The 27,127-nt window shown below is 44.8% G+C and overlaps 2 protein-coding genes across 2 annotated transcripts; one reads left to right on the top strand and one right to left on the bottom strand.

Moving 5' to 3' along the window:
* The first annotated feature begins 7,960 nt into the window (after positions 1 to 7,960).
* Positions 7,961 to 22,357, top strand: LOC146634721 (CST complex subunit CTC1-like). Its single transcript, XM_085349943.1, has 25 exons — positions 7,961 to 8,146; positions 12,577 to 12,661; positions 13,046 to 13,145; positions 13,221 to 13,443; positions 14,529 to 14,758; positions 14,833 to 14,962; positions 15,032 to 15,328; positions 15,409 to 15,531; positions 15,618 to 15,847; positions 15,968 to 16,112; positions 16,186 to 16,388; positions 16,461 to 16,630; positions 16,709 to 16,823; positions 16,967 to 17,372; positions 17,484 to 17,573; positions 17,891 to 18,028; positions 19,045 to 19,091; positions 19,260 to 19,345; positions 19,517 to 19,652; positions 19,929 to 19,997; positions 20,071 to 20,233; positions 20,436 to 20,491; positions 20,598 to 20,754; positions 21,462 to 21,582; positions 21,653 to 22,357. Exons 1-25 carry the CDS (start codon positions 7,961 to 7,963, stop codon positions 21,742 to 21,744), a joined length of 3,798 nt encoding a protein of 1,265 aa, XP_085206069.1. The 3' UTR covers positions 21,745 to 22,357.
* A 2,051-nt stretch (positions 22,358 to 24,408) lies between these two features.
* On the bottom strand, positions 24,409 to 26,910 carry LOC146634720 (E3 ubiquitin-protein ligase TRIM21-like). The gene has a single exon (XM_085342559.1). The coding sequence runs from the start codon at positions 26,908 to 26,910 to the stop codon at positions 25,252 to 25,254; it is 1,659 nt and encodes a 552-aa protein (XP_085198685.1). The 3' UTR covers positions 24,409 to 25,251.
* Between the last annotated feature and the right edge of the window lie 217 nt (positions 26,911 to 27,127).

Raw genomic sequence — 27,127 nt, 5'->3', positions numbered from 1 at the left:
GAAAGAACTTCCTGTTGTGAAGCTAACCCCAGCACAGCATGTGTGTCGTTTGTGTTCACGGTTTAAAGAAGATTATTGTGTTTTCGTCTACTTGTTACCCAGGCTGACAGCAGCTTCACTGCCTCAGGTTAGTAAACATTACAATGACCGTGCACGGCGCACCTCACAGTACAGGCTGTTGTTCGGTCATTCGCACATCTCGGTAAAGGATGCGGGTCATTGTGTGTACACTGTGGCTTTAGGCTGCAGGTTGATGGATGCTAATGCTAGCTGACTTGGCTAGTGCAGAATACAGTGGAGCCCCGACTTACGAAAAGTTCAAGTTACGAAGGCACTGAACGGCAATACTTCTGCCCGTGTTACGGCAAAATGCCCGCGTAACGAAATCCGCTGGCTCTGATTGGCTGAGCCTTCAATGCCCACAGTGCCTTCCAAATCATGTGACAACCCCTTGGCTTCCGTACTTGCTGTCACTACCCGATCCGTACCGGAAACCCGATCGGTACCCCGCATGCGCAAATCTTACGTCACTTCCTCTCTTTGCCAACATTGCGACATTCAATATATTTGAATGATACGGTTAGCGCCCAGTTAGCTCCTAGCATTTCTCAGCAGCTCTGCCTCCTTTTCGACTACCAGGACATTTAAACAATGAATAATCCGTATCCGCAACAAAATTTTGCTTTTCTCCTCAACAGAAAGCGTTCCCCGATTGAACAACAGCACCGTAAAATAAGAAGAATGGTGCCTAATGACAGAGTTAATAATACAGACTTTATAATATGTCACGTGAAGATTCAGCAGCCAGATGAAGTGTTTACTGGCAATTGACAGTGATAGCAGACATTATCATCACTTTTCCAACAATCCTCTCCACACAGACAAGCATAAACACACTCGATTATCACTAAATCAAATTTAACACACGTTTGTAATGACGCTAATTCAGTTTACAATAGGGTTTATTCGCTCAGTCAGCAGGTGGCGGTATCCTCGTACACTGGGGAGTACACTGCCATTAAAGGAACAGAAGAAGAAGAAAACCCCTGCACATGCGCGGTACGGATCGGGTAGAACCGATTTGTACGGTCTGACTTTGCACATGCGCAGTAAGGATCGGGAGTCCCGATCCGTCACTATCTTTTAATTTTTTTATTTTTGTCTACATTATATTAAATGTTTCATTAGCAGAAACATGTTAAGAGATACTTGTTATTCTTAACATCTTAACAGATACTCTGACCTGTAACTATCGTAAAATGCTTCGACCGGAAGTAGACACCTTTCGCGCATGCGGGGTACCGATCGGGTTTCCGGTACGGATCGGGTAGTGACACCTGCGCTTCGCTGTTCCACTTGAACCACGCAGCTAGCAAAATGAAGCGTAAAGTAGGGCTGGGTATCGTCACTGATTTCTAGAATCGATTCAATTCCGATTCACAAGGTCCCGAATCGATTCGATTTAGTTCGATTCGATTTAAATCTGGGAAATTTTGACAGTCAGAAATATAATTCAGATCAGTACATTTACATATTTTTGTATCAATAAAAAGGAAGCTGACACACGCAAGACTTTATCACAGGTGTGAGCATCACAGCAGATGCCTTTGTGTCAAAGTAGCTGAGGATAAAACACAGAAAAACATGAAGGTGATTTTCCTGTTCTGGGATTTTATAAAAATATTCTGCAGTACGTCAAAAACGAAAGAAAACCATTAATCAACATATGAACATTACCTCTGACGTTACAGCGGTTTTATTAGAGACACGGTTAAGCGTTTTGCATTTTGAATAATTTTAAAAAGTTTAAATTTGTTCAGTATTGAACGGCAGAAATGAGGTTTTCTTTTCGGAAGAATGTAAAAGGGAAAAAAACAGCGGCCGACAGCCTGTAAGCAACAGTAGACTTGTGCGTAACAAGCAAGCGAATAATGAAGAAAGGGAAACTGTTCCTGAAGTATAGAGAGAGAGAGCTAGCTGCGCATCGCGATGGAAGCAAAACAGTAAAAGTGAATTCATGACGATGTTTATGTGAAGCGTTTGGATCTTCTTTTGCTGCTGGTTCGGTCAATATTGTTTGGAGAGACATCAAACTAACAGCTTTAGAATCGGCTCATAAAGGGCGTGAACACAAAGCGCCGACCCGCCGACAGATCAGAATCAGCGAGCTGTCGGCTTTCAGCCCCGACCGTGAGAAAGGCGCCATCTAACTGATTCTGATCCGCGGGTCGCGCTGTGTGTTTAAGTCTATGTGCAGAGTCCCTGTACCTGCTCTCATTTACTGTTTGGTGGTTCTTGAAATTTTGTGAGATGTCACCTGAGATTCTGGCATTTCGGGCAAAATAAATTTATATTAAAAATCGATTCAGGATTTTAATGAATCGATTTTACGTTATCCAAGCCAGAATCGATTTTAATCGATGAATCGATTATAAAAACCCAGCCCTAGCGTAAAGTACTGTCGATGAAAACAAAGAGAGAAATTATTGATAAATATGAGCGAGGTGTGAAACTTTGTGCTATTGCACGCGAGTATGGCCGAAATCCTTCGACCATAGGAACAATTCTAAAACAAAAAGAAGTCATCAAAGCAGGTAAACCTTCAAAGGGCACCACCATCATGTCCAAAAGGAGGACCCCCATACACGACGAGATGGAAAGGCTTCTCCTTGTTTGGATTAAAGACAAGGGAGAGACTGGCAATACCCCCACAGAGACTGTCATTTGCGAGAAGGCGTCCTCAATTTATAATGATTTAGTAAGTAAGGCAGCTTCCGATGAGCAGCCAACGGCATCGACGTCCTCGCAGGAGGCACCCCTAACCTCCCCAGAGTTCAGGGCATCGCATGGGTGGTTTTATCGGTTCAAGAAGAGGACTGGCAACCACTCCGTTGTGCGTCACGGCGAGGCAGCAAGTTCCAATCACACGGCTGCCGAAGAATTTGTTAAAAAATTTGAACTTATAAATCAAGAAGGCTACATCCCCCAGCAGGTATTCAACTGTGACGAGACTGGCCTCTTCTGGAAAAAGATGCCGCGGCGTACGTACATCACCGCGGAGGAAATAAAGATGCCAGGCCACAAGCCCATGAAGGACCGTCTCCACCCTCGCCCTGTGTGCTAATGCCAGTGGGACTGTAAGGTCAAGCCACTCCTAGTGTACCACTCAGAAAATCCGCGTGCCTTCAAGAAACACAAAAACTTTAAAGGAGAGGCTCGAGGTTATGTGGAGGTCCAACCCCAAGGCCTGGGTGACCCGACAGTTCTTTGTCGAATGGGTCAACTTGGTCTTTGGCCCTGCTGTCAAGAAGTTCCTTGAGGAGAACAAGCTCCCCATGAAGTGCCCTCTGATCATCGATAACGCCCACCCCTCTGGCCTCGAGGACGATATCCTGGAGGAGTTCTCGTTCATCAAGGTTCTCTTCCTCCCTCCCAACACGACCCCTCTCCTCCAGCCCATGGACCAGCAAGTGACCTCTAATTTAAAGAGACCGTACACGAAACACATGTTCAAACGGTGTTCGGACATAACAGAGAGTACGCAGCTCAGCCTCAGGGAGTTTTGGAAATATCATTTCGACATCGTTGCATGCCTCAAGTTGATTTCTTTGGCATGGCGGGAGGTGAGTCGTCGAATGCTAAATTCTGCTTGGAGGAAGCTGTGGCCTGATGCTGTTGCCCCTCGAGATTTTGAAGGCTTTGAGGGGGAACCTCAACCTGAAGTCAAGGTTGAGGAGATCGTAAATCTCGGCACCGCCCTGGGACTGCAGGTTGACGAGGAGGATATAAACGACCTTGTGCATGAACATCGAGAGGAGCTGTCAACGGCAGAGCTGCAAGAGTTGGAGGCGATGCTGCACTCATCAGTACAGCAACAATTCAGAGAGGAGGAGGCCGTCATACCATCGGCCGATATCAAGGACAATCACCCTGAAAAGAACTTTACCGCTCATGCTATAGAGCATTTTGGTGACGTCTGCCTCTCCCACTTCAGATCCATTTTGAAAAGTAGACAGAGACAGACGTCGTTGGATAGATTTTTCACAAAGAGGCCAGCAACAAGTCAACCTTCAGGTGAAAGTGTGCCTTAGAGGGCGAAAAGCGATGAAAGTAGCAGTAGTGATTAGTTCAAAAACATAAAAATGCACAAAAATGTAAAAATAAATGATAAAATAGATTTTTTTTTTAATTATCTAAGTTTAAAAAAGTTTTAGTTTTAATGTTTAGAACGTCATGTACATGCAGCATATGTATGCATGCATACAGCTGACACATATATACACTTATTCCTCTAATTTTGAGTTATTGGTAATGTTTTTACCCAAATGCGATACTTCTTAAAATACAAGCAGACATTACAAAGAAAGCTGAAGTGTTACTAATTGTGTAAAAATGTCTGAATTGTTTTTTGTTGCCTTTCTTTTTTACTTGTAGTGTTTTAGATGTCAGGGCTGTTGGTGGATTAAAACTTTTTGTTAATAAAAATAATGTTCTCTCTGGTCTTTAATGTGCACTTCAGTGTCTGTTGCATTACCTCCTGATGTTTAAAGCCTGATTAATCTTTGAATTAAAAAATCAACAACTTTACACCTTAATGTTATGCCAGTTTCCCCCGTGGTGGTGCTGTATGTATGCATGCATACGTATGCTTTCTTCAGCCTCCACCACCTCCGCCACCAAGAACTCCGTCTCCAGCCAGCATCTAAGCACTCAAAAGGCGCGATGGCTGCTTCGATTTACGAAAAACCGTCGGGAACAGATTAATTTCGTAAGTCGGGGTTCCACTGCAGTGTGTTGCTGTGACATTTGTGAGGTTCCCTCAGACACACTCCGCCAGTCTTGTTGCTGTTAACAACAAAATATTAAAAAATCCACCATCTGTTCCACCGTCACCAGTTAATCTGGAACACCGGGTGATTTAACGCTACTCCGTGTTCATACTTGGAAGTATTAGCATGTTATTAACTTGGATACTATATTGTTTTAAGCCTTTGTGAATGTTTGTTCATTTTAAAGTGAAAACGCCATCTGCTTTTGGCACAAAACTATCGAATTTGCAGCTTCGGTTAAGTGGGATGGTTTGTCAGACATCACTGTAACATCATCCTACAGTAGGACCGTTTGTCAAACAGTGGTTACATGATGTCTGGAGACTTTCTGGTTCAGTTTTGTTTGTTTAGCAACTTTTGCTCATTTACGTAACTGCTGTTTTAGTCATGGCTTGTTTTCTTTGCGTTTGCTGGTTGTAGAAATGGTTTCTATGAAGCGTTTCTTTTAGCTGAACGAACTGCTCGTGTGCGTGCATGTTTTATACATGTGCTAAAGTTAAATGTCTTTGTGCAGAACATTGTGTGCTTTGGAGAAACAGCAGAGGATCAACAAAGGTTCAGTTTTAAAGTAGGTACTGCTCTGTGTCCAGTGTAGCGACATAGCTAGCTTTGCATCATACCGAGACACGCTACTGGTGCTATAAAGTGATGTGCAGAGTTTGTCTCTCTCTTTGTATTTGCAGTCCAAACAACATGGAGAAAAACATTGTGTACTGCCTGCTGTGCAACAAGCCCCAGCTGTTCATTTGGAATCACCTGAGCGGAGTGTGCCTGAAACACGGCACAGCACAGGAGAGGGAGCAAGAAGCTTCCAGAGCTAAAGCCTCCCAGAAGCTGTTTTCCAGGGAAGGTCGACTCTGGAGCTTCTCGGAGCTGCAGGAGTTTTGCAAGGACGCAACATCTTGCACCAAACTCTGCAGTCGTCTTCAGAGTCGTGGCTTTATCATCACAGACACTCCCCAAACCTGCCCAACACAGAGGTCTGATGAGCTTGTTGCCACTCTGGCCAGTCCAGCTGTGGCTCCGGTTGACTCGGTCCATCCCTGATGGAGTCTCCCATAAATCCTTTGGCTGGACATTTGACTTGTCTTTATTTTTCCTTTGTTTGATGCTTTGCTTGGCTTTTGTTGTGTCTGACCTTTTCTGATTAAAAGGAAATTGAGCTCACAGGACACCATGTTGCCTCAGCTGATGCAGTCCTCTTTGCAATAATGTTTATTTCCAAAGGAATTTCTAGAAATTCAGAACAGTAAAATTCACAGAATGAATTAGAAGATAACTCTTATGTAGTTAAACTAAAATCCTCTGTGGGGGTTAGTATATAAACTCTTAACACCTAGTTAGCATGAATAAGTGTTGAATGATCAACTCCAGACAGATTTGGTATTCAACACTAAGTCAGAGTTAACGTTCCAACTCTCCAATAAGAGTTAAATTAACTTATAAAGAGACTTTAAAAGAGCTGAAATCAAATCTGACAGTCTTCATTTGGACATGTTGGATTTGCTGTGTGGTAAGGCACCTGGGCCAGATGGCTTTCTGACTTTACAAAACCTTCCCAGAAGAAAGAATAATTCCACTTTTTAACATGTATGTAGAAGCATATCACACGGAGGCTCTCCACCCACTGTGAGACAGGCAGTGAGTACTGAGAAACCTGCTAAACCTGCAGAACACTCATCATTTAGAGTCTGACGGGGGTTGACACTAAAATACTTTAAATGTTTAGCATGAAGATCAGAGCCTTGGATCCCACATTTGATTCGCTTTGTACCAAAGCATCAAGGGTTTCACAATATAAGAAGGGTTCTCATATAATTCATGAGAGATGTGATGCTAACGATGCAGCTTTATTATCACTGGACGCTCGTCAGGCCTCGGACAGAATAGACTGGTCAGATTTATTTAACCTTCTCCCAAGATATGGATTTGGAAATCATTTTCTCAGATGGGTTCAACTTAACCCGTCACATTGGAGCGTTCCACTCATCAGGGGTGCCCGTTATCTCCAATGCTATTCATTCTGACTATGGAACCTCTGGTGATGACACTTACAATGAGAGCTGTACTATTTGGTTTCCAGTTAGGAGATCGAGAGCAGAGATTGGCCCTAGGCCCTAGACTAGGCTGTCTGTTAGCCAAGTTGCAAAATTAATGCTACAAATGGAGCTATTTAGACAATTTTCTGGCTATAAATGATTCAAAATCCTCCTCCGTCCTATTCCTGAACAAGGATGAAAGGTTATGCAAAGTTTTTATATTGAGTCACGTCCTCTGCCTCCTCCAAAAGAATCCTTTCAGAAGTTAAACGATATCTTTAATTGGTTAATTTGGAATAACAAAGGTCCTAGATGAAGACTTGGCTTGTTGTACCTGCCATATGAAAGAGGGGGTTACAATTCTCTGATCTTAAACTGTATCACTGGTCTGCACAGGTGCGCTCAGCCACGCTCTATTTTTCCACTGAGACACCTGCAGCCTGGATAAAAAGTGAACAAAAAACAGTGACAAACCTTCAGTTTGATCTGCATCTATGCTCTGCAAGCTGAATATATATATATATATATATATATATATATATATAATTTTATTTTATTTTAAAGTTTCCACTTGACAGAAATGTGTTTTTGTTTGAGATTCCCGAGGTTCGCACGGTGTCATCCTCCTGAAAAGGAAACACCTTGTGGCGTCAGGTGAGCTGCATAAGGTGCTGTCAGTCACATGACCCTGAGCCTCAGCAGGAAGTCTGACCCCTTCATAATAAAAGCATGTTCTTCACCTGCACTAATCAGGCTGAGAACACGCTGGGCTGGAGTCACGTGATCGACTTGTAGTTCAAACACAGCTGTTTCCTTTCCTGAGTTCTTATCACATCTCCTAAACACATTTCCTCCACCTCACAACGTTTCTAACAAGGAAAAGTGCTTAGGAAAGGAGGTAGGAGACCACTGAGTGTATGTGAACGTGAAGGGCTTTTATTGTGAAATGCAGGGTAGGGAAAAGTTGTTCCGCACATGCGCAGTAGAGATCCTGCGTGAGCAGAGACTAGTCAGTTTAATAAGTTTGATGATTTGTTTAAAATACAGAACAAAAGTAAACAAAGTAGGACGGTAGGGCATCATGGCGGCTTTATGAACGGTAAGAGGCGGGAACACGGGGGCGACGGTCAGAGGGAGGACATCAACAGGAGGAGGACCGGAAGCTGTTTGAAAGCTGTGAGCGGGAGTTTGTCAGCAGGGGGAGAAACCGGCACCCGGAGCGAAGACATGGACCCCCTGCAGGAGCTCCTGGACCGGGTCAAGCCCAGCACCGAGGCGGTGAGTCCCAGTCTGACCCTGTTTGCCCGAACTGAGCGATAAATAACAGTCTACGTACACGCAGAGCCCTGCGTACGTAGACTGTCTGCGTCATGACGTAGGCAGAGTTCAGTTCAGTTCATTTTTATTTCAAACATTTCAAACATGTGCCTTCACAATCATTACAAAATATCATTCCAGTATTTGTTTGAAAAGGAGTAGGCTGAAGTATTTACTTATTTGTCCCTACCCCTTCAAGTTTTACCTCTCATTCATTTAATTTTTTTTTGTCTTAAATTAAACAAACAACATATGAAACATATGAAGTAAAACAAAACATAACATACATAAATCAAAAACAAGAAATTAGCAAGCCCCACCACAGTATAGTTTCTTTCATATGAAAAATACAGAATGTGTATATTTGCAGATACACAAGTTATGGAAAAACAACAAACCAAAAAAAAAAAAAAAAAGAACCGCAACACCATTACCAGCTACATTACCGTCCTGGGTTAACCCCGTTTTCTTCATTCTTATACTTATTTAAAATTAGGTTTTTATATTTTACTTTAAACTGTTTTATGTTTTGACTGTCTTTTATTTCTTCTGTTAGACTGTTCCATAATTTAACTCCTGCAATTGACATAGTTCTTAAAGTTGTTCTAGCACTTTGTATTTTTAAATTCCATTTCCCTCTTAAGTTATACCCACCTTCTCTTTCTATGAACAATTTACAGATTTCTTTGGGAAGCAATTTATTTCTGACTTTATACATTATTTGCGCTGTTTTAAGCTTCACCAAGTCTTGGAATTTAATAGCTTGCATTTTGACAAAGAGTGCATTTGTATGGTCCCTGTACCCTACATTATTTATTAATCTAATGGCCCTTTTCTGTATTATAGTTATTGTTTGTGTGTTACTTTTGTATGTGTTTCCCCAGACCTCTACACAGTAGCTCATATATGGCAGTAGTAAAGCACAGTATAAAATGTGCAGTGCTTTCTGATCCAACATATGCTTTGCTTTTCCCAGGACGGCAATGCCCCGTGCCAATTTCCCCCAAACATAAGTAATGTGTGGCTTCCAACAGAGCTTGTGGTCAATGATCACCCCAAGAAATTTTATTTCATTGACTCTTTCTAAATATACATTGTCAACACATATTTCTACTTCGATGTTTTTCTTTTGGTTTCCAAACAACATAAATTTGGTTTTATCGAGATTCAATGATAATTTATTTATATCAAACCACTTCTTTAATATCGTTAATTCCTGTGTGATCATTTCCAAAACCTGTGGCAATTCCTCTCCTGAACACAGTATATTTGTGTCATCTGCAAATATTACAAACTTTAAAATCTCCGATACTCTGCAGATATCATTTAAGTACATAATAAACATTTTTGGACCCAGTACTGAACCTTGAGGTACTCCACAAGCTATATCCATCAAATTAGATTTATATTCATTTATTTGTACATATTGTTGCCTATTCCCTACATAGCTTTTTAACCATTCCAAAACCACTCCCCTAAACCCGTACTTTTCCAGTTTTTTTAATAGAATTTCATGATTAACAGTATCAAACGCCTTCTTTAGATCTAAGAAAACTCCGAGCGCATACCTCTTATTATCCATACATTCCGTTATCTTTTCCATTAAATCTATCAGTGCCAAAGCTGTTGATCTGTTGTTTCTGAACCCATACTGACTATCTGTCATTAATTCATATTTTTCCACAAAACTATCAAATCTTTTTATGAAGAGTTGTTCCAGTATCTTAGAGAACTGGGAGAGTATTGACACTGGTCTATAGTTTGTAAAATGATGTCTTTCACCGGTTTTGTAAATGGGAATAACTTTAGCAACTTTCATTTTTTGTGGAAAAACTCCTTTTTGAAACGACAAGTTGAATATATATTTTAATGGTTTTACGATACCATCAATAACTGTCTTTACCGTTACCATATCAATATCATTCCAGTCTGTACTGGTTTTGTTCTTAAGTCCTCTAACTATGTCATAAATCTCTTTCTCTTCCACTGCTCTTAAAAACATTGAGCTACTATTCCTTTCAATATTTTCACCAGTGTCCCTTTCTATTCCATCAACCTTTATTTCTTCTGCCAGTTTTGGCCCTATGTTTACGAAGAATTCATTAAAGCCATTTACTATCTCCTCCATGTTATTAATACTTCTTGTCCCTTCTATAAAGTACCCAGGGTAATCATTATTCCTTGTTTCATTTTTGATTATTCTGTTTAATACATTCCATATATCTCTTGTGTTATATTTATTGTGTTCTAACCTTTTAATGTAATACTCTCTTTTACAGGATCTCATTATATTAGTTAATTTATTTTTGTAAGTTTTATACTTCATTTCAGTTTCTATTGTTCTCTTTTTTATGAATTCTCGATATAGGGTATTCTTTTTTTTGCTGGCATTTTGTAGTCCTTTTGTCATCCATGGTCTTCCTGCATAGTTGTGTTTCCTATTGATTTCAATTACTGGGCAGTTTTTATCAAGTAATGTGTTAAATGTCCTTCGTAAGCTTTATTAACTTCTGTTTGTTCATATACAATATTCCAATCTTGCTTTAAAAGTTCATTTCTAAGACAATTTAAGGTCTTCTCTGTTCTTATTCTTTTGTAAATAATCTTATGTCCATCGTTGTTCACTTTATAATGGCAATTATACGATGCAAAGACTGGTAAATGGTCACTTATATCATTGATTAACAGCCCACTTTTTATCTTTCCTTCTATTATATTTGTAAATATATTATCTAATAGAGTTGCACAATGAGATGTTATTCTGGTCGGTCTTGTTATCAGTGGAAATAAACCGATGCTGTACATGGAATCAATAAATTCTTCTGTACTCTTATTATGATTTGGATTCAATAAGTCAATATTAAAGTCCCCACAAATAAACATTCTTTTCTGATTTATATTTGTAAATAAGTCCTCCATATTATCCTTAAATATCTCAATCTTAGATCCTGGTGTTCTATATATACAACTGACAATTAGGTTTTTCCTTTTTTCTATACTTATTTCCACTGATAAACATTCCATCACTCCATCAATAACAGTCGTCATTCTTCCCATTCTTTTGTACTTTAGGTTTTTATCAATGTAAAGTGCCACCCCACCTCCTTTCTTGTTGATCCTGTCTACATGAAGGAATTCATATCCATTTATTTTAAAGTCTTCTTCTTTTCCAGGAGTTATCCAGGTCTCCGATATGGCTATCACATTGAATGGCTGTTCAAACTGTTATGTAGTCTTTGATGGATTGAAAGTTTGCATATAAGCTTCGACTATTAAAGTGAACCATTGTTATACCCTGTTCTACCTTGAATTCCTTTTTAAGTTGCTCATTTGTATAATAATTGCATTCATTTGTCTTATTGTTAAAGAAATTACAATCAGGATCTATGTTGCTGTCATACATCAATGTCTTATTTTCAATATCTATATGAGTTGTTAGTTGAAAATTGTCAGACATCTGCGTTGGTTGTGCACTTGGACGGTCCCATCATATTTAGCACTGCTTTGCATTTATCAGTTCTATTTTTCTAGTTCCGTCATCTCTTTGATGACTAGAACCTTAGCCTGCTCTGGTGTTCCATTTAACTTAATGAATATTTTACAGTCTGACGTCCAAGTTGACTGTATTTTCTTCTGTTTTCTTAATATTCTTGCTTGTCTTGCAATGTCTGCATTTTTCTTGATTAGGTGTTCATTTAAATAAACATTTGTACCTTTTAGCTTTCTTCCTTGCTTGAGCAGTTCTTTTTTCTGTTTTCTATTAACAAAATGAATGATAATGGCAGGAAGAGGATGGCATCCCTCAATATTTTTACTGTCCATTTTGATACCTTTGCTTTTAAAGAAGGCCATTACCTGCTCTTCCAAAGAGCGTAGCTCTTGCTCGGGTGGCTCCCCTCTCTCTGATGCTGCTACCCGTGCGTATGTCTGATGCTTGGTTTCCAGTCCTGTCACTATCACATCATTTACTCTTGAATATTGTTCCAGATCTGACACCCGTCCTTCCAGCATAGCAATCTTCTTGTCCTTTTCCTCGCTCTGCCTTCTTAGTTCTTTAATATCATCCATTAAATTGAGTATCAGATTTTGTTGTTTTGAAATTGTTGTTATTTCTTCAGACATAAAGTTTAGGGATTTCTTTATGTCCTCCAGTTCCTCCTCATTAACGTTGCTCCTCTTAGGCGGCATCTTAACGGCGTTAAGGCCCGCTGGTTGCGAAGCACCCTTGAGGGTTGCCGAAACCCGGCCTGTCCTGGCAATTAAGAGCAGCAGCCGATCGCTGTTTCGAGCTAATTCTATAGCAGAAATCCACACAGAAAAGAGAATATAAGGATGTGAGCCTGTTCTACATTTATTATTGTGACCTCCGACCTGCTGCTTTGTTTCTTTAGGAGTCCCTGTGGTTAAAGAGCATCTTCACCTCCATCTCTGAACACCTGAGTCCTGTGGTGTGTAGCTCCGCCCCCTCGCAGACAGGTGAGTTCCTGTTTGTTTGAAACAGCTGGCTGATAAATCAGCTGTACTTTAAATCCTTAATGACGATGTCCATGTCTTTTATGAAACCAAATACTATTTAAACCATTATTTAAACAGTGAAAGCAGGGCTCACCTGCCCTCACAGGTGTCATCAGAGCAGTCCAGTGTGTAGATGTGAGTGTGGTTCAAAGGTCAGAGCCATGAAGGTGACCGACTGTCAGTGAGGAACAGGGAGGACTAAGAGTCTGAGGATGAAGAGCAGCTGCTTCCTCAGGTGGTCCCACCTGTTGACACACCAGCTCTGGTGTCCACTTCAGGTGTTCTCAGTGGGCGGGGCTTCAGTTGTTTATGTTTGTGTTTACCCTTTAAACTTTGTTTTCCCAGGTAACCACGGTGACCTCAGCCTCTTCGATCTGAGCATGTGTGCGGTGCAGGCGATCCAGCAGCAGATGTGTGTGGCCCACAGCTTACCTGTCAGCTACAGGTAACGCCCGCTGACATCATCGCTGTCGCAGGTCACGTGACCTGGCCTTACCGCTGTCCTCCCGTCTGTCCGCAGGCTGCTGTCCGTCTCCCAGCTCGTCTCCCAGCAGCACCTGGCCTGCGTCAGCAACCTGTCCTGGAGCACCAATCGGCAGAGAGCCTGGGCCAGGGAGGCGGAGCTCGCCATGCCGGGTCAGAGGGCGCTGCCGAGGGTCAACCTGCTGCTGATTGGCTGTCTGAGAGAAGGCCCTGACGGAGAGTACAGGCTGACGGACGCCAGCGGCAGCGTCATGTGTGAGGTGAGTCAGAGGGGGAGGAGCCTAACCTTAACCCATGGTCCATCAGCTGGTTAGTTCTCAGGAGCTTCTTCACAGCAGCGTCACTAAACCGGATCTGGTCAGAACTGATGGTAACGAGGTCACAACAAACTGCAGGTGTTCATGTGCAACGTGAATGAAATCGAATTCCTCTTTAATTCAGCTCATTCTCTGTGCAGGGACACAAGTGCTGATAGAGTCTGGTCATCACACGCTTCTCTGCTGATGTTTACATCAGCATGAAACAAGCAAACAAGCTCAACAGCTGACTTTCATTTCTGTAACTCAGAAACATCAGGACTTGTTAAATGTGAGCTGTGTTTATATGGATTCACTTAGCTGATCGATAAGTAAGGATGTAAAGACAGAGTCTGTCAGCAAGTGAGTAACTGTGCTGGCACAGACGTGATGACAGCAGAGCTTTATAAAGATGTGGAGCCTCCTCCTCACATAAAGTATACAGATAGCATCACCTGCAGTAACCTGACAGATTACAGTCAGACAGCTGCAGCAGGCTCAGTGTGGTCCTAGCATCACCGCACGGATTAATGACTCACAGTACTTGAAATGTGCAGTTCCCTTGTTTTCTTATTGCTATTTATTCTATTCTTCCCTTTTCTATACTCTGTATTTGTATATGTGTATATTTCTGCTCACCTTCTGTAACTTCTGTCGGTGCTGGGCTGTTGGAAACCGAATTTCCTGGAGGAACGCAGCCGAGGGATCAATAAAGTTTCATCTAATCAGATCAGATTAGATTAGATTAGATTAGATCAGATCTAATCTAATCTGATCTAATCTAATCTAATCTAATCTAATCTAATCTGATCTGATCTGATCTGATCTGATCTAATCTAATCTAATCTAATCTAATCTAATCTAATCTAATCTAATCTAATCTAATCTAATCTAATCTAATCTAATCTGATCTACTGCAGCTATAAAACAAACGGCATCACTGCAGATCAGAGCTGATGAAGCTGTCATCATCAGTACAGGCTTCCAGCATCCACCCAGGACACACTCCGCCTCTCTCTCACCCGCGTCTCTCTCTCTCTCTCATCCAGTGCCTGTCTCTCTCGCCCCTGTGGCTCGATCGTCCCGTTTTCCTCCCTCACTGGAACTACATCCCCCACAATGCATCGGGCCAGGAAGAGGCCGCAGGCTTCTTGGAGCTGATTGGCTCCCCTGTCCTGTTGTGTCCTGGTGCTGAGCAGGGATTGGCTGCTGCTCCTGGAAGGGTGGAGCTAAGCGGAGCGGTGGGAGTCGGCGAGGCCGGCAGGCTGCTGAGGCACAGGTGGGTCACATGACCTCTGAACTGCAGCGGAGTTTCTGAGCAGTGTGTGTGACAGATGTGTGTGTGTGCTCCAGGGTCAAAGGTCAGCGGCTGAGCGTGTTCGGAGAGGTGGGCTCAGTCTGCCCTCTGCTGGCCGTGGCAGGAACGACCTTCTTTTGCTTCACGCTGACGGATGAGTCGCGCTCGCTGCCCGTGCTCGTACAGGTACCAGCTCTCTGAGGATGACGATGGTGAGGAGGGACGATGAAGCTCAGTGTGTGTGTGTGTGTGCAGGACAGCAGCCGGCTCAGCTGGATCCAGCGTGTGTGTGTCGGGCAGAGCGTGTGTGTGACAGCTCTACGTGTGTGTGCGCTACGAGGCTGGAGAGGAAACAACATCCTGTGTGTGACGAAGCGCTCCGAGCTGCACGCCGACTACACGCACACACAGGAACACACACAGGAACACACACACTCTGAGTCCCTGCTGTCACAGCCTGCTGAGGACGACTGTGAGGAGGCGGAGCATGAGGAGGTGGAGCTGGACCAATCAGCTGTGAGGATAAAGCAATCCAAAGTCATCAGCTACCAGGTGAGAGTGCTGTGAGCTCTGATTGGCTACCACAGGTTTGTACCTGTGTGCTGATTACTAAGCCTCCTCTGCTGTGATAGGGCACGGTGACTGAGGTTGTGAGTGAGGGGGCGGGGCTCTACGTGCTGGATGGGAAGGTGGGTCTGTGCGTGGCCTATCAGCCGGCGGCGAAGAGGAAGCTGAGGGCGGGAGACAGAGTGGAGGTGAGTCACATGACGTGACATCATCATGCCCGTTTGTGTTCGTGGCAGCCACGACTAATAAAGTTTGATGGTTCCTCCCCCTGCAGTTGCATCACGCCCACTTCCTGTACCGGCCCTGCCCGGACTTCCCTCCCAGCATGCTTTGCACCTGCCTGCGCTCCAGCCTGAGGGTGACGGCCTTCAGCAGGGCGGGAGGCTCGCCACCCGACAACCGCTGCCCGGGAGATGGGGCGTTACCACGGTTACTGCTGCAGAGAAACACAGATGTGTCCGATTACCTGTGGACCTGTCACCTAAGCTCGCAGCTGGCACACAGGTGAGGCTCCACCCACCACCACCTGTCCACAGTCAGAGACAGCAGAGCCTAACCTTTGTCCTCCTGTCCTCCGCTGGCTCTGGCTTGTTTCCTGGTCCTGGTTCTGGTCTTGGTCCTCAGTCTGGTCCAAGGTGTGTGGAGGCAGCAGTGTGTGTGCTTGCTGTCCTGGAGGCTGATGGAGACTCTGAGCAGAGCTGGAGGACGAGGACGCAGAGACATCTACGCTGAGATGCTGGACGAGCCTCACACCTGTCCTGTGACGCAGGTAGGTCCCACTCTCACCTGTCTTCCTTACAGGTGAGTGTGGAGCATGCTCAGTGTGCTCTGTGTCCCTGCAGTACAGCGTGTCCTCGGCGGTCCGGCAGTACCTCGGTGTGTCGGAGCTCCTGGAGTCCCTGCAGACTGGCTGCTGGTCTTCGGCCCCTCTGAGCTCTCTGCTGCCCCCTGATGGCTCCAACCTGACCTCCGCCCAGATCAACGGGTTCCTGTCCTGGTCTTGCAGGACTCTGTCCTCCGAGCCTCGGGGTGGAGACGCTGTCAGGTAAGGTGACAGCAGCTCCCACATGAAGTCATGTGATTACGTACCAATGGTTTTTGCCGGTTTGTGTGTCAGGCAGCGCCCCCTGCTGCTGGTCGGCGTGCTGGAGCTGCCGTCACAGACGTCTGAGTTCAAACACTCGATGCAGCTCAGAGACGCCGCGGGAGCTGCAGCCTGCGTGCTGACGGAGAGCAGCGAGGAGGAGGAGGGAGCGCAGAGGGCGGTCTTTAACAGCGCCTGGATCGGTACAATGCACGCACACAGACACACACACAGGGACACACAGCTTTATTCTTTAATGTGTGTGTGTGTGTGTGCTGCAGGTTGTCTGGTGGGTGTGGTGCAGTTCACCATGGTGACAGAGAGATTCCTCCAATCAGATTTCCCCTCCTACCAACACCTGGACCAGGACAGGTTCATCACACACAAACACTGCAGGTACACACACACACAACCTGCAGCATGCTGACTGCTCATTGGTCCATTCTGTGATGTAGGAGGGCGTCTGATTGGTTCAGGGTGTGAGCTTCCTTCCTGGTTGTAAACATTATGAGTTAAATAAAGCTGGGTTCAATTCACAGGGTTTACCTGCAGTTCTCTCTGGACCACCTGCACATCCTGAGTCCATCTGTTGCCATGGAGACACACCTGAGACACAAGGGGGAGGAGCCAGGAGGGGATGTCACTGCCAGGAAGCAGACAGTAGAAGAAGAAGAAGAGACTGCTGGGAGTAAGAGGAGGAGAAGAGAAGAAGAAGAAGCCAACTCCGGCAACCCCTGGCCCTGTGTCTCCATGGTGATCAGGGTGGAGCAGAAGGAGGGTGTGTCCTGGAGGAATACAGGGGCGGAGGCAGAGGATCAGGAGGCAGGGCTGAGACTGTGCTTCTCAGTGAAAGCTGCTATGATTGGTCCAGTGGTCAGCTGGAGGCGGGACCCAAAGAATGAGCCAATGACAGAGAAAGAAAGTGAACAAAAGCAGGAGAGAAAGGTGAGAGACGCACCTGTGTGTGTTTACCTGAGCTCACCTGGATACACAGTTACGTGTGTGTGTGTGTGTGTGTGTGTGTGTGTGTGTGTGTGTGTGTGTGTGTGTGTGCAGGTGGTGCTGGCGTTCTCAGGTGTGTGTACGCGGTGGTTTCCTGTCCTCCAGCCTGGATGTTTCTACAGACTCATCGCCGCTAACACTCAGGTATCAACCCAGCTTTGATGATGTCACTAAGGGGCGTGGCCAGAGGTTTCCCTCATCGGTCTCTGCTCTCTGATATTAGTACACATGAACACGTTTTTCAGCTTTAACTGTAGTTGTTCACACACTGAGGTTAATTATGGAGTTCCACAGGGTTCAGTGCTTGGACCAGTTCTGTTTACATGCTTCCCTTAGGCAGCATCATCAAAACACAGCTTACACTTTTACTGCTATGCAGATGACTCCCACCATTCCTGTTTGTGGGGAGTTGATCTGACCTGAATCCTTGCAGCTGATTGGCCCATGTGTCTGTCAATCAGGATCCCAGTGTTCTGATTGGCTGTGGAGTTTCTGAGCGCAGTGGGGTGGATCTCCACGCTGAGTCGACCCTACAAGTCAGACGTGGTTGGAGATTCCACACTCTGACACGCCCACTGCTGCTGCCCACCTGCAGACAGGTAACACTCGGTTTGCTCCCCGTCTTCCTCCAGGACCCTTAAACTTTTTTTTTAGAGATTGACAGACCATGTGACTTTCACGCATTGCATTGTGGGTACAAGTGGCAACAAATCAAAACACTGCATTAAGCGCTAGCATTTCCAGCACTTTGGGGTCCTTCGGGACTAAGTAAAGAATACAAATACAGGCCATTTACCGTTTATTTAGCTGTTGTTAAATATTTTATCTCCTGTACAGGCCAACACAATCTGTTTGTCGTTTCAGGTTGTAGTGTTACACAACATTTTCAGATCTAATATAAATAAAATGAGTGTTTCGTAATTCATTCAATTTATTGTCTTTATTTATAACTGGCATCATTGTTTCATTCTATTATAGAATCTTACAAGAAAGAGGCAACATTGTAAAAATCCATCAGCTTTATTAGCTGCTTCCTGAAAAACAAATCAACAATGCAAAGAAAAAAAACATTGCTAACAACAAACTGGAAAACAGTTATTCATCACTTGCTTGCTTCAGTACAACCCTTGGGCACATATATGCGGACGTTTCGTGGCTGTTTCGATATCGCTCTCTCTCTTAACCAATCAGATCTGGCTGTGGTAGCAGCTTTAAACTCGGTATGACCCAGGCTGATAGAGGGGCCAGTCTGGATCACATTCCTGCATTTTGTTTCTGGTTTTCCTACAAAACACAACAAACATTAGCCCGCAAAGCCACAGTGAACAAAGCAGCATAGCAACGAATTCAATTCAAATCAATATAAGACTTATTTGTAACCTACATCATCAATCATGTTGTGATAAATTACGTAATAACTCCAACAGAAGACTTAATAATACAACACAGTTAATAATACAGCAGCTTCTTGCCATTTTTGTGTTTCCTTTTTATTACTGTGTGACTGTTTACGTGTGAAAGCCTGCGTGCGCTAGTACCGCTTGCCACTCGTTCCCACAATCCTTTGCGGTTTTACCCCTGAATGACGTCATATTTTTAATGTCTGTGTTTTCAGGCCGTCCCACCCACAGTCTTGTCCGTCTCAGAGGTCTTAGACTGCAGGTAAACTGCTCGTCCCTCACTGAGTCGCCCCCTGTGGCCATCCGAGGAACTGCAGCTGCAGCCTGCTTTAAACTCTTACGTGTGTGTGTGTGTATGTGTGTGTGTGTATGTGTGTGTGTGTGTGTGTGTGTGTGTGTGTGTGTGTGTGTGTGTGTGTGTGTGTTTCAGCTCAGAGCTGGTGTGTTTTCAGGGTGTGGTGTCTGAAAGGATCAGTGTGAACAACAGGACCGCCCACTCTGGACACACACACTCAGGTACAAACACACAGGTGGTTTGTGTATCAGGCTTTTCTGCTGTGAAGTTGTAACATGGGGGTCTATGGAGGCGACTCACTGCTGCCTCTGCTGGACACTAGAGGAACTGCAGGCATCAGTGCTTCAGGTCTGAGTCTCAGGTCTGACTGTTAGCTGAATGCGTGTGTGCAGGTGTGCGTCTCACTCTTTGTGACCAAGCTGGGAGGAGTCTGCAGGTGTACCTGGACCTAAGCCACACCCCCTACCCACCTGGCCTGTTGCCGGGTAACACTCTGCTGTTGTCTGGTTTCCAGAGGAGGCTGTCCAGGTGAGACACACATAGACAGGCTTATAAAAGTTTGGACTCTTTATTTGGACTCATTTCCAACAATGTCAGCCCCAATAAAGTTCTGGATCATCTTGCATCAATAGGCTGCTGGTTTTCTTTACTGGTTTCAGGTGTTACCAGCAAAATAGTTGTTTGATCATCTGGAAATGTACCCAGATTTATTTATTTAGACAGAGATCTTGACCCCCCAATGTTCAATACAAAGTCACGCCCATGGTTACGTACCTGTGCGGTTTACCTGTGTGTGTGTTTCAGGACAGGAAGTGTGTACTGCACGTACTTACCTGTCAGCTCCATAACTGTGGTCTCCCTGGGAGACACCAGGTAAGTTTACAGGTAAAGTCTGGTTCACGTGTTTGTCGTGCTGTTGTTTATTTGTTTGTTTGGTTTCTATCAGCTCGGCCCAGCCTCCTCCTCCTGCTCCCATCATGCACCTGGGTGAGTGGGCTCTGAGCAGCAAGCAGAGGTGCGCTGTGGGACAGGTCAAAGGTCACGTGGTGTGTTTCCTGTTCCTGCAACTGCAGTGGAGCTGCTCGCTGTGTGGCAGCGTGTACACACAGGTACTGCATAAAATACACACAGTGTGTACAGGATGTGTTTAGTGTCAGTTTCTCAGGTGCAGTGAAAGTACTCAGAGTGCTTCATGTGTTGTTAGCGTGTTGGTGGCGTGTTAGTGTTGGTGCAGTAAGCAAAGTGTCGTTTTGGAGGAAACTGCTCACGATTTCAGGTGTGTGTGTTTACCTGTTGCTCTCTCTCTCTCAGGGCTGCAGCAGCTCTCAGTGTCACTCGACCTCGTCAGTGTTTCAGTCCAAAGCAAAGTAAGAGCAGCTTCCTGTTGAGCTCACCTGCTGATACGTGTTAATCACCTGGATGAGTCAGGTGACAGTCACATGATCAAACCATGTGGCTCTGCTCTTCCATCAGGCTGGTGATCGATGACGGGACAGGTGAGGCTCACGTCTGGTTCTCAGCTGCTCTGGTTCCTGCTCTGCTGGGATTGGCTGATGCTCAGTGGGAGGGGCTTCAGAGAGCTCTCAGGGTCAGAGGTCACATCAGAGTCTTCCCTCGTGGGCAGAGCCAGGTCAGTAGCACCTGTCAGGTGTATATGTTAACCTGTCACAGGTGAGTCACGTGCTCATCGTCGTCTTTAAACTTTATTTTGTCTTTAAAATTTAAGATGAGGCTTTAACTGTGAAAGGACACATCCTGTTTACATCCTGGTAACAGCTCCGTCTGCTCACACCTTACTGCTGAACTGGTTTGGGGGCGTGGCCACTTCCACCTTTAAAAGTCTGTAGGTGCGACGGACCCACGCTGGGCTCACGTGAACAGGAGGGAGGGGCCTTACAGCCGTGTGTTTCAGCGAGACTCAGGTCGTGCCCCTGACTCCACCCACTCGACCTGATGAAGCAGCAGGTGGTGTAGTTCTGAGGGTAATCAGGGCTGACTGTGAATGCCACACCTCCCACATGGAGGGTGGAGACCACAGGGGAGGGGCAGGACAGCGAGAGGCATTTAGGACTCGGGTCACACCAGGAGAACCCACAGGGCCCCTCCACCCACAGGTGGAGCTGTGTTAAAAGACCCTGCAGACTGAAACGTCCTGTGGTCAGAGGAGGTGAAACGAGAAGAAGATGCAGCTACAACCCAAAGAACAGCGTCCACACAGTGAAGCACGGTGGGGACGCTGTGGGGGGGCCACCACAGAGAGAAACGGGCGTCCTGCAGGACGTTTCCACAGGGCCGAGCCGTGAGTCTGCAGAGACATAACCTCTGTGTCTGTCTCAGGTGTGTGACGGGGACGCTGACGACTTCCTCCTCCACTTCCTGTTGTGTCTGTGCAGCAGCGATGTCATGATTCGGCCGCTCAGCCTCACCTGCAGGAAACACACCAACCAGAGACCAGAAGGTAACCCCACCCTCACACACCACCCTCACCACCCTGACTGCAACCTTCAGAGTGTGTGTGTGTGTTTCAGAGGTGAGGAGGTTCACTCGAGGAGACAGAGAGTTCCTGACCAGACTGGCTCCTCCCCTTCAGCTCACCTGTCTGCACCTCCACCCTGACTGAGCTCCACCTGCTTCGTTCTGACTTCATCTGTTCTACGTGTTCGTACAAATAAAACTTTATAGTTCCTCCTCCTGTCACACGGTATCTCACCTTCACTGACCCTGACGCTGGTGATCAGGGTCAGAGGTCACACGAAGCTCTCTGGGTTTAACAGGTCATGTGACCCTTCTACAGGAAGTGATCCCTGTGAGTGGCGCCCACATCGGAGACGTTCTCAGATGGTGATTCATGAAACCTAATTGGTAAAACTAAACACTGAACGTGTTTCGGTTTGTTTACAGAGGTCAGACGGTGAAAGCTTCAGCCTGACCAGGAAAGAATCAGTCCTCTTTAAATCACACTTACTTTAAATGAATTCCTCCTCACCTTCATGTGTTTTGTATTATTGCATCTTATACTGAAAGAGTTCATCCATCGACACATTTGAATCCTGCAACATTTCACCGTGTCAGTTTGTCATGAATTGGACTATTTTAGGATTTCAGTTCATCTTTCCAATAAAGCTGGCAGCTCTGAAACAGCTGTTCTCTCTGAGGCTGTTTTGCATGTAAATAAAAGTGAAATAATTAAATGTTCTGTGAACAGACCGTCCAGTGGAGCTCCTCAGGGCTCTGTGCTTTCACCACTTTGTTTTCTATGCTAATGAGTGTCAGAGCACGTCAGCATCAGTCCTTCAACATGGTCACAGCCTCTGATGAAGGTGTTCAAATGTGGCTTTTAATCCAGGTTTACACTTAAACAGTCTCCATGAAACGGGCCTCTGCCCTCATTCATCCTGGAGATCACTCGTCTAAACCAACCAACATAAAGAACGTGATGTTTTCAAAGCGAACACGTACACACAGTTGTTATGGATACGATTAAATTTAGGAGCGATGATTCGTGAAATCCTACATGTGTGTTCTAACATGCTTTAATGATGGCACGAGCTGACAATGAATAACATAAAGTTAATAGTTAATCTGCAACAAAACTTTTTCACCGCTTCAGTTTTTGGTCTTTTCCACATACGGTTGTTGTTGTCATGGAAACAGAAACCAATCGGGCCTTGGATGGACGTCGGGAGTTCTTAACAGCAGCTCGTTGTTCATTCTGATGTTGTTTTTTAATTATATTTTATATTTAATATCATATATTGGCCGTTTTCAGCTTTATCTGAAGGGCCACGGGTCAGACTCCACCTGGGCCTGCCGCTCTCAGCCTCACTCTGAGGAAGCCCACAGTCTCTCACAGTGGAAACTACACCGGGGGACCCCATCCTTGGGGTGGACCCATTTTTGTTGTAGCGTGTTTTGGGGTTTAAAAGCCACAGAGACGCGGTGCGTAGAAAAAATGCATTTCAGCTGTGCTGATGCTCCTGACACGTTGGAACGTTGGGTTGTGTTGCGTGGTTGAGAGGAGGCGGCAAAACACCTAGCAGGCTAGTCGGAAGAACACACACCCACGCTGGTATCGGTAATCCACGGTGGTTCTTTAATACGCCTTCTTCAACAACCATATAAAAGCCCGGCTGAACGGCTGCGGCTCAACAACATAACGCCCAGCGTTCATACAACCCAAGCGTTGCAAACAAAACAAGAAGAAAACGTAAATCCGTCCCTCGTTAAGCAGAAGCGTGCAGGCACGTGTCCTCATAATCCCAGAGAGAGAGCAGCGGCACAAACTGATGACACCATCAACCCTCGACTTGGGTGTCTTAAAGGGACACCACACCATAGTGGCTGTCACAACGTATAAGACTGGGGAAACCTGCATTCAGCTGGACCTGAAAAACACTATGTCCAGATAAACACAATCAACTTTTGGAGAAAAATAAAAGATTCTTCATCAGACTAACAACTAAAAACATGACACTTACCTTAACAGTATGGGCTACATCAAATATATTCAAGACCGACAACAACACTTCTCACTGCTGCTAATTTTAACAAAACTAAACAAAAAGTAGAAAAAGGCAATTCACCAAGTCTTGAAAAGTAAAACTGAAAAATAGAAACACAGAATAAAGCATCCATCCAGATCTTTACCACCAACAACATAAAATCTATCTTGATTAAATGGCCTAATTCTCCAATAAATGAGCAATAATAAAGTAAGAAAAAATAAGACATTCAATTTATGGACGCTCAAATTAACAGAGCGACATTAAACGCACCTCATTGCCTGCCGTAGCGTTCTTCGCAGCTGCACTTCACCTCAAAGGTCGGTTAATACATCGGATTGAACTTAACCAAAGTCCAATTAAAGGAAAATAAATGTTTCTAACAAATACAATGAAGAAGATTAAAATAATTCACTGTCAGTTACTGTCGCTGTGAGTTTGACGAGGTCAGCTGCTTCATTTGGTTCTGCCTAAAGTTCTCTCAGTGATCCAGTGTTTATATGATAAGATACGTGTTTAATGCAGAGAGTTGGAATTACAAGTTGGTAAGAAGCTTTTTAACAAAGGTTTGATTTAAGCTTTAAGTTCAAAGGTGAAAGAAATTTCACGTTTGATGAAGGAAGATCAAGGCTAACAAGGACATGGGTCAAAGGTCAAAATAAGGTGAGAAAATATAATAGATATATATAATCAATCAATAAGGTGAAAATATCAGATAAAAGGGTTTTTTTGGTTATAAGAAATAAAGAGGTCAAAGGTCAAAACAAGAGACACTGGTAGAGACCTCAAATCATTGTTACTGAAGAAGGAGGAGTTCTTTAACAGTACGACATTGATAGAGTTTGTTTGTGTGTTTGAGAGTTCAGACTGAAAGGGAGCGCACAATCGTGTGTGTGTCTGCAGCTGTTGTGTTGTTGCTGCATCGTTGCCTCAGGGGGAAAGTTGTGTGTGTGTTATGCAGACTAGCAGAGACTGCAGCTGTCAGCAGCCACACACACTTTCTATTCTTCAAATCAAATCACAGTGAAACATGTTCACTGACAGCTCAGCTTCAGCATCGTCTTCATGCTGTGACTGCAGCCGTTCAACTCTGTTTGTCTTTAACCCAAATCATCACAACATGCAAATATAATCATCAAAATGATGTGACTGGAAGGATGCAGCAGTCTGTGCTCCACCTTTCTCCTCCACACCTGCAGGTGGAGAACATGGATGCATGAATCTCTACAGAGTTCTTTGAATATTATCCGTCTCATCAGTTTTCAGTGAACAAAACTCCTCACAGAGCCAAAATAAGCAGTTTGTATCCAACATAACTCAGCTGGACTCTGATGCTCCGTATAACAGCCACACATGAGTCTGGATTCACTCAAAGCATTGAACAAACTTTATTGGAAATGAAGCTTTTGGACATTTGTTCTCTGATATTTGCTCTTCAGCTCGAGTCTCCATCAGTGGGAACATTTCCTGATTCAACTTTTCTTCTGTTCAAATCAAACTCCATGAGAATCAAAGTGTGAATCAGAGTCCTGATGATCAGATTCTATAGAAACATGGAGACTGTAGAGGATTTACACTCAATATGTTCATTTGTTCCCTTCAAGAAAAATCAATCATTCATCCAATTAAATCAGTCGTTGATCAGTTTGATTGACAGGACAGATGATCAGAGGTGCAGAGTTTTTACCTCCATCATTAGGACAGGGACTGAAGTATGGGTGGAGTTTGTGAGTGAAGGAGCAGCCAGTAAAGGAGTAGATCAGAGCTGCAGCACCTACATCATAAAAGGAGACCAGACCCTCCTCATAATCCACAAACACCCCCACCTTCTCAGGACCAGGATGAAGACAGAGGGGGACTGAAGGACCAGCACAAGCTATGTACTCATTTCCATTTCTCAGCATCACAGTCCAGAAACCATCCTGAGGTCTCAGTGTGATTCGTCCCTTCCTGTTGATCGACTCTGTGGCCACTCCTAAATCCCACTCAGTCTTTCCTTTAACCTGAACCTCAAAGTAAAATCTGCCTGAAGAGAAACTCTGCTCTCCTAAAACACAAACACACACAGAAAATCTCTCTGGGTTGTCTGGAAGTTTCTTCTTCACATCACTATGATAAACTTGTTTTCCATCATCAGACAGGATGAGATTAGGATGAGCTGTATCAGGATCCAGAGTCACATCCACCTCATGCTGCTGCACCCTCTGCAGCTCTGCAGCCTCTAACAGCTTCTTCTTCATGGGTTTCCAGACTGTCTCCTCCAGCTGAGCCACAGCTCTCCCCACAGTCCCCTCATATGATGGTGGATGAACTCTGACCTCTGTCCAGTCCTTGCTGGGTGGAGCTTTCAGGGAGGAGAAGCTTTGGAGGAGGTGGAGGTGGTCTTCAGAGCGTGAGAGCTGCTCCACCTCAGAGCTTCTCTCCATCAGCTCAGAGATTTCCTGTTCCAGATCTTTGATGAGACCTTCAGCCTGTTTCTCTGTAGCTTCCTGTTTGTCTTCGATCTCCTTCATGAGCTCCTTCAGGCGTCTCTCAACAGACTCCATCAGAGCCGTGAGGACCTGAACACCTTCTGCTTTCTGTCTGTCTGCAGCATCTTTACTCATCTTCACCGACTCTGTGATCTCCTGAATCTTCAGTCGTCTCTTCTGGATCATCTGCTGAATCTCAGCCTCTGTCTTCTCCAGCTCTGCCTTCTTTCCTTCATATTCTTCTCTCAGAGGAACAAACTCGTGGTTCTTGTGGTCTAAAACAGGGCAGAGCATGCAGACACATGTCTGGTCGGTCTTACAGAACAGCTCCAGGAGTTTATCGTGCTTCGTGCACATCCTGCCTTCCAGGTTCTCCACAGCATCAACCAGCTGATGTCTTTTCAGACGTTTCACTGTCAGATGAGGCTCCAGGTGAGTCTGACAGTAGGAGGTCTGACACACCAGGCAGGACTTCAGGGCCTTCAGTCTGGTTCCAGTGCAGACGTCACAGGGAACTTCTCCTGGTTTGGCAGCTTGTTGCTCTGAGCTGCTGCTGCTGGCTTTCTGCTGAGCTTCACGTCTGAACTGAGCAACCATCTCAGAGATGAAGGTGTTGACCCTCAGCTGAGGTCGAGTGTAGAAAGTCTCTTTACACATGGGACACTGACAGCTCTGATTCATGTCCCAGTGCTGACTGATGCAGGTTTTGCAGAAGTTGTGTCCACATGGTGTAGAGACTGGATCAGTGAACACATCCAGACAGATGGAGCACAGAAACTGATCTTCAGATCGCAGATTGCTGGCAGCAGACATGTCTGCACTCTGAGGGAGAAAGAAGAGAAACATTTGATTCAAAATTCACTTTAAATTTCATTTTACAAAGAGAGAAACAAGCGTCAGTAGTCTGAGGAGCTTGGAGAGAAAAGCGTCTGGACTTCTTTGAGTTTCTTGAAGACGTTTCATCAGAGAAGCTTCTTCAGTTCTCAGAGTAACTGGTGGAGACCCAGCAACACACTCAGACACAAACTGG

This window comes from Diplotaxodon limnothrissa, linkage group LG3 (assembly GCF_057381915.1).
Source record: "Diplotaxodon limnothrissa isolate DT_005_m linkage group LG3, D_limnothrissa_male_GT1.1, whole genome shotgun sequence".
NCBI classification, from domain to species: domain Eukaryota; kingdom Metazoa; phylum Chordata; class Actinopteri; order Cichliformes; family Cichlidae; genus Diplotaxodon; species Diplotaxodon limnothrissa.
The sequence above is the reverse complement of the archived record's forward strand: the minus strand, read 5'-3'. Positions and strand labels throughout refer to the sequence as shown.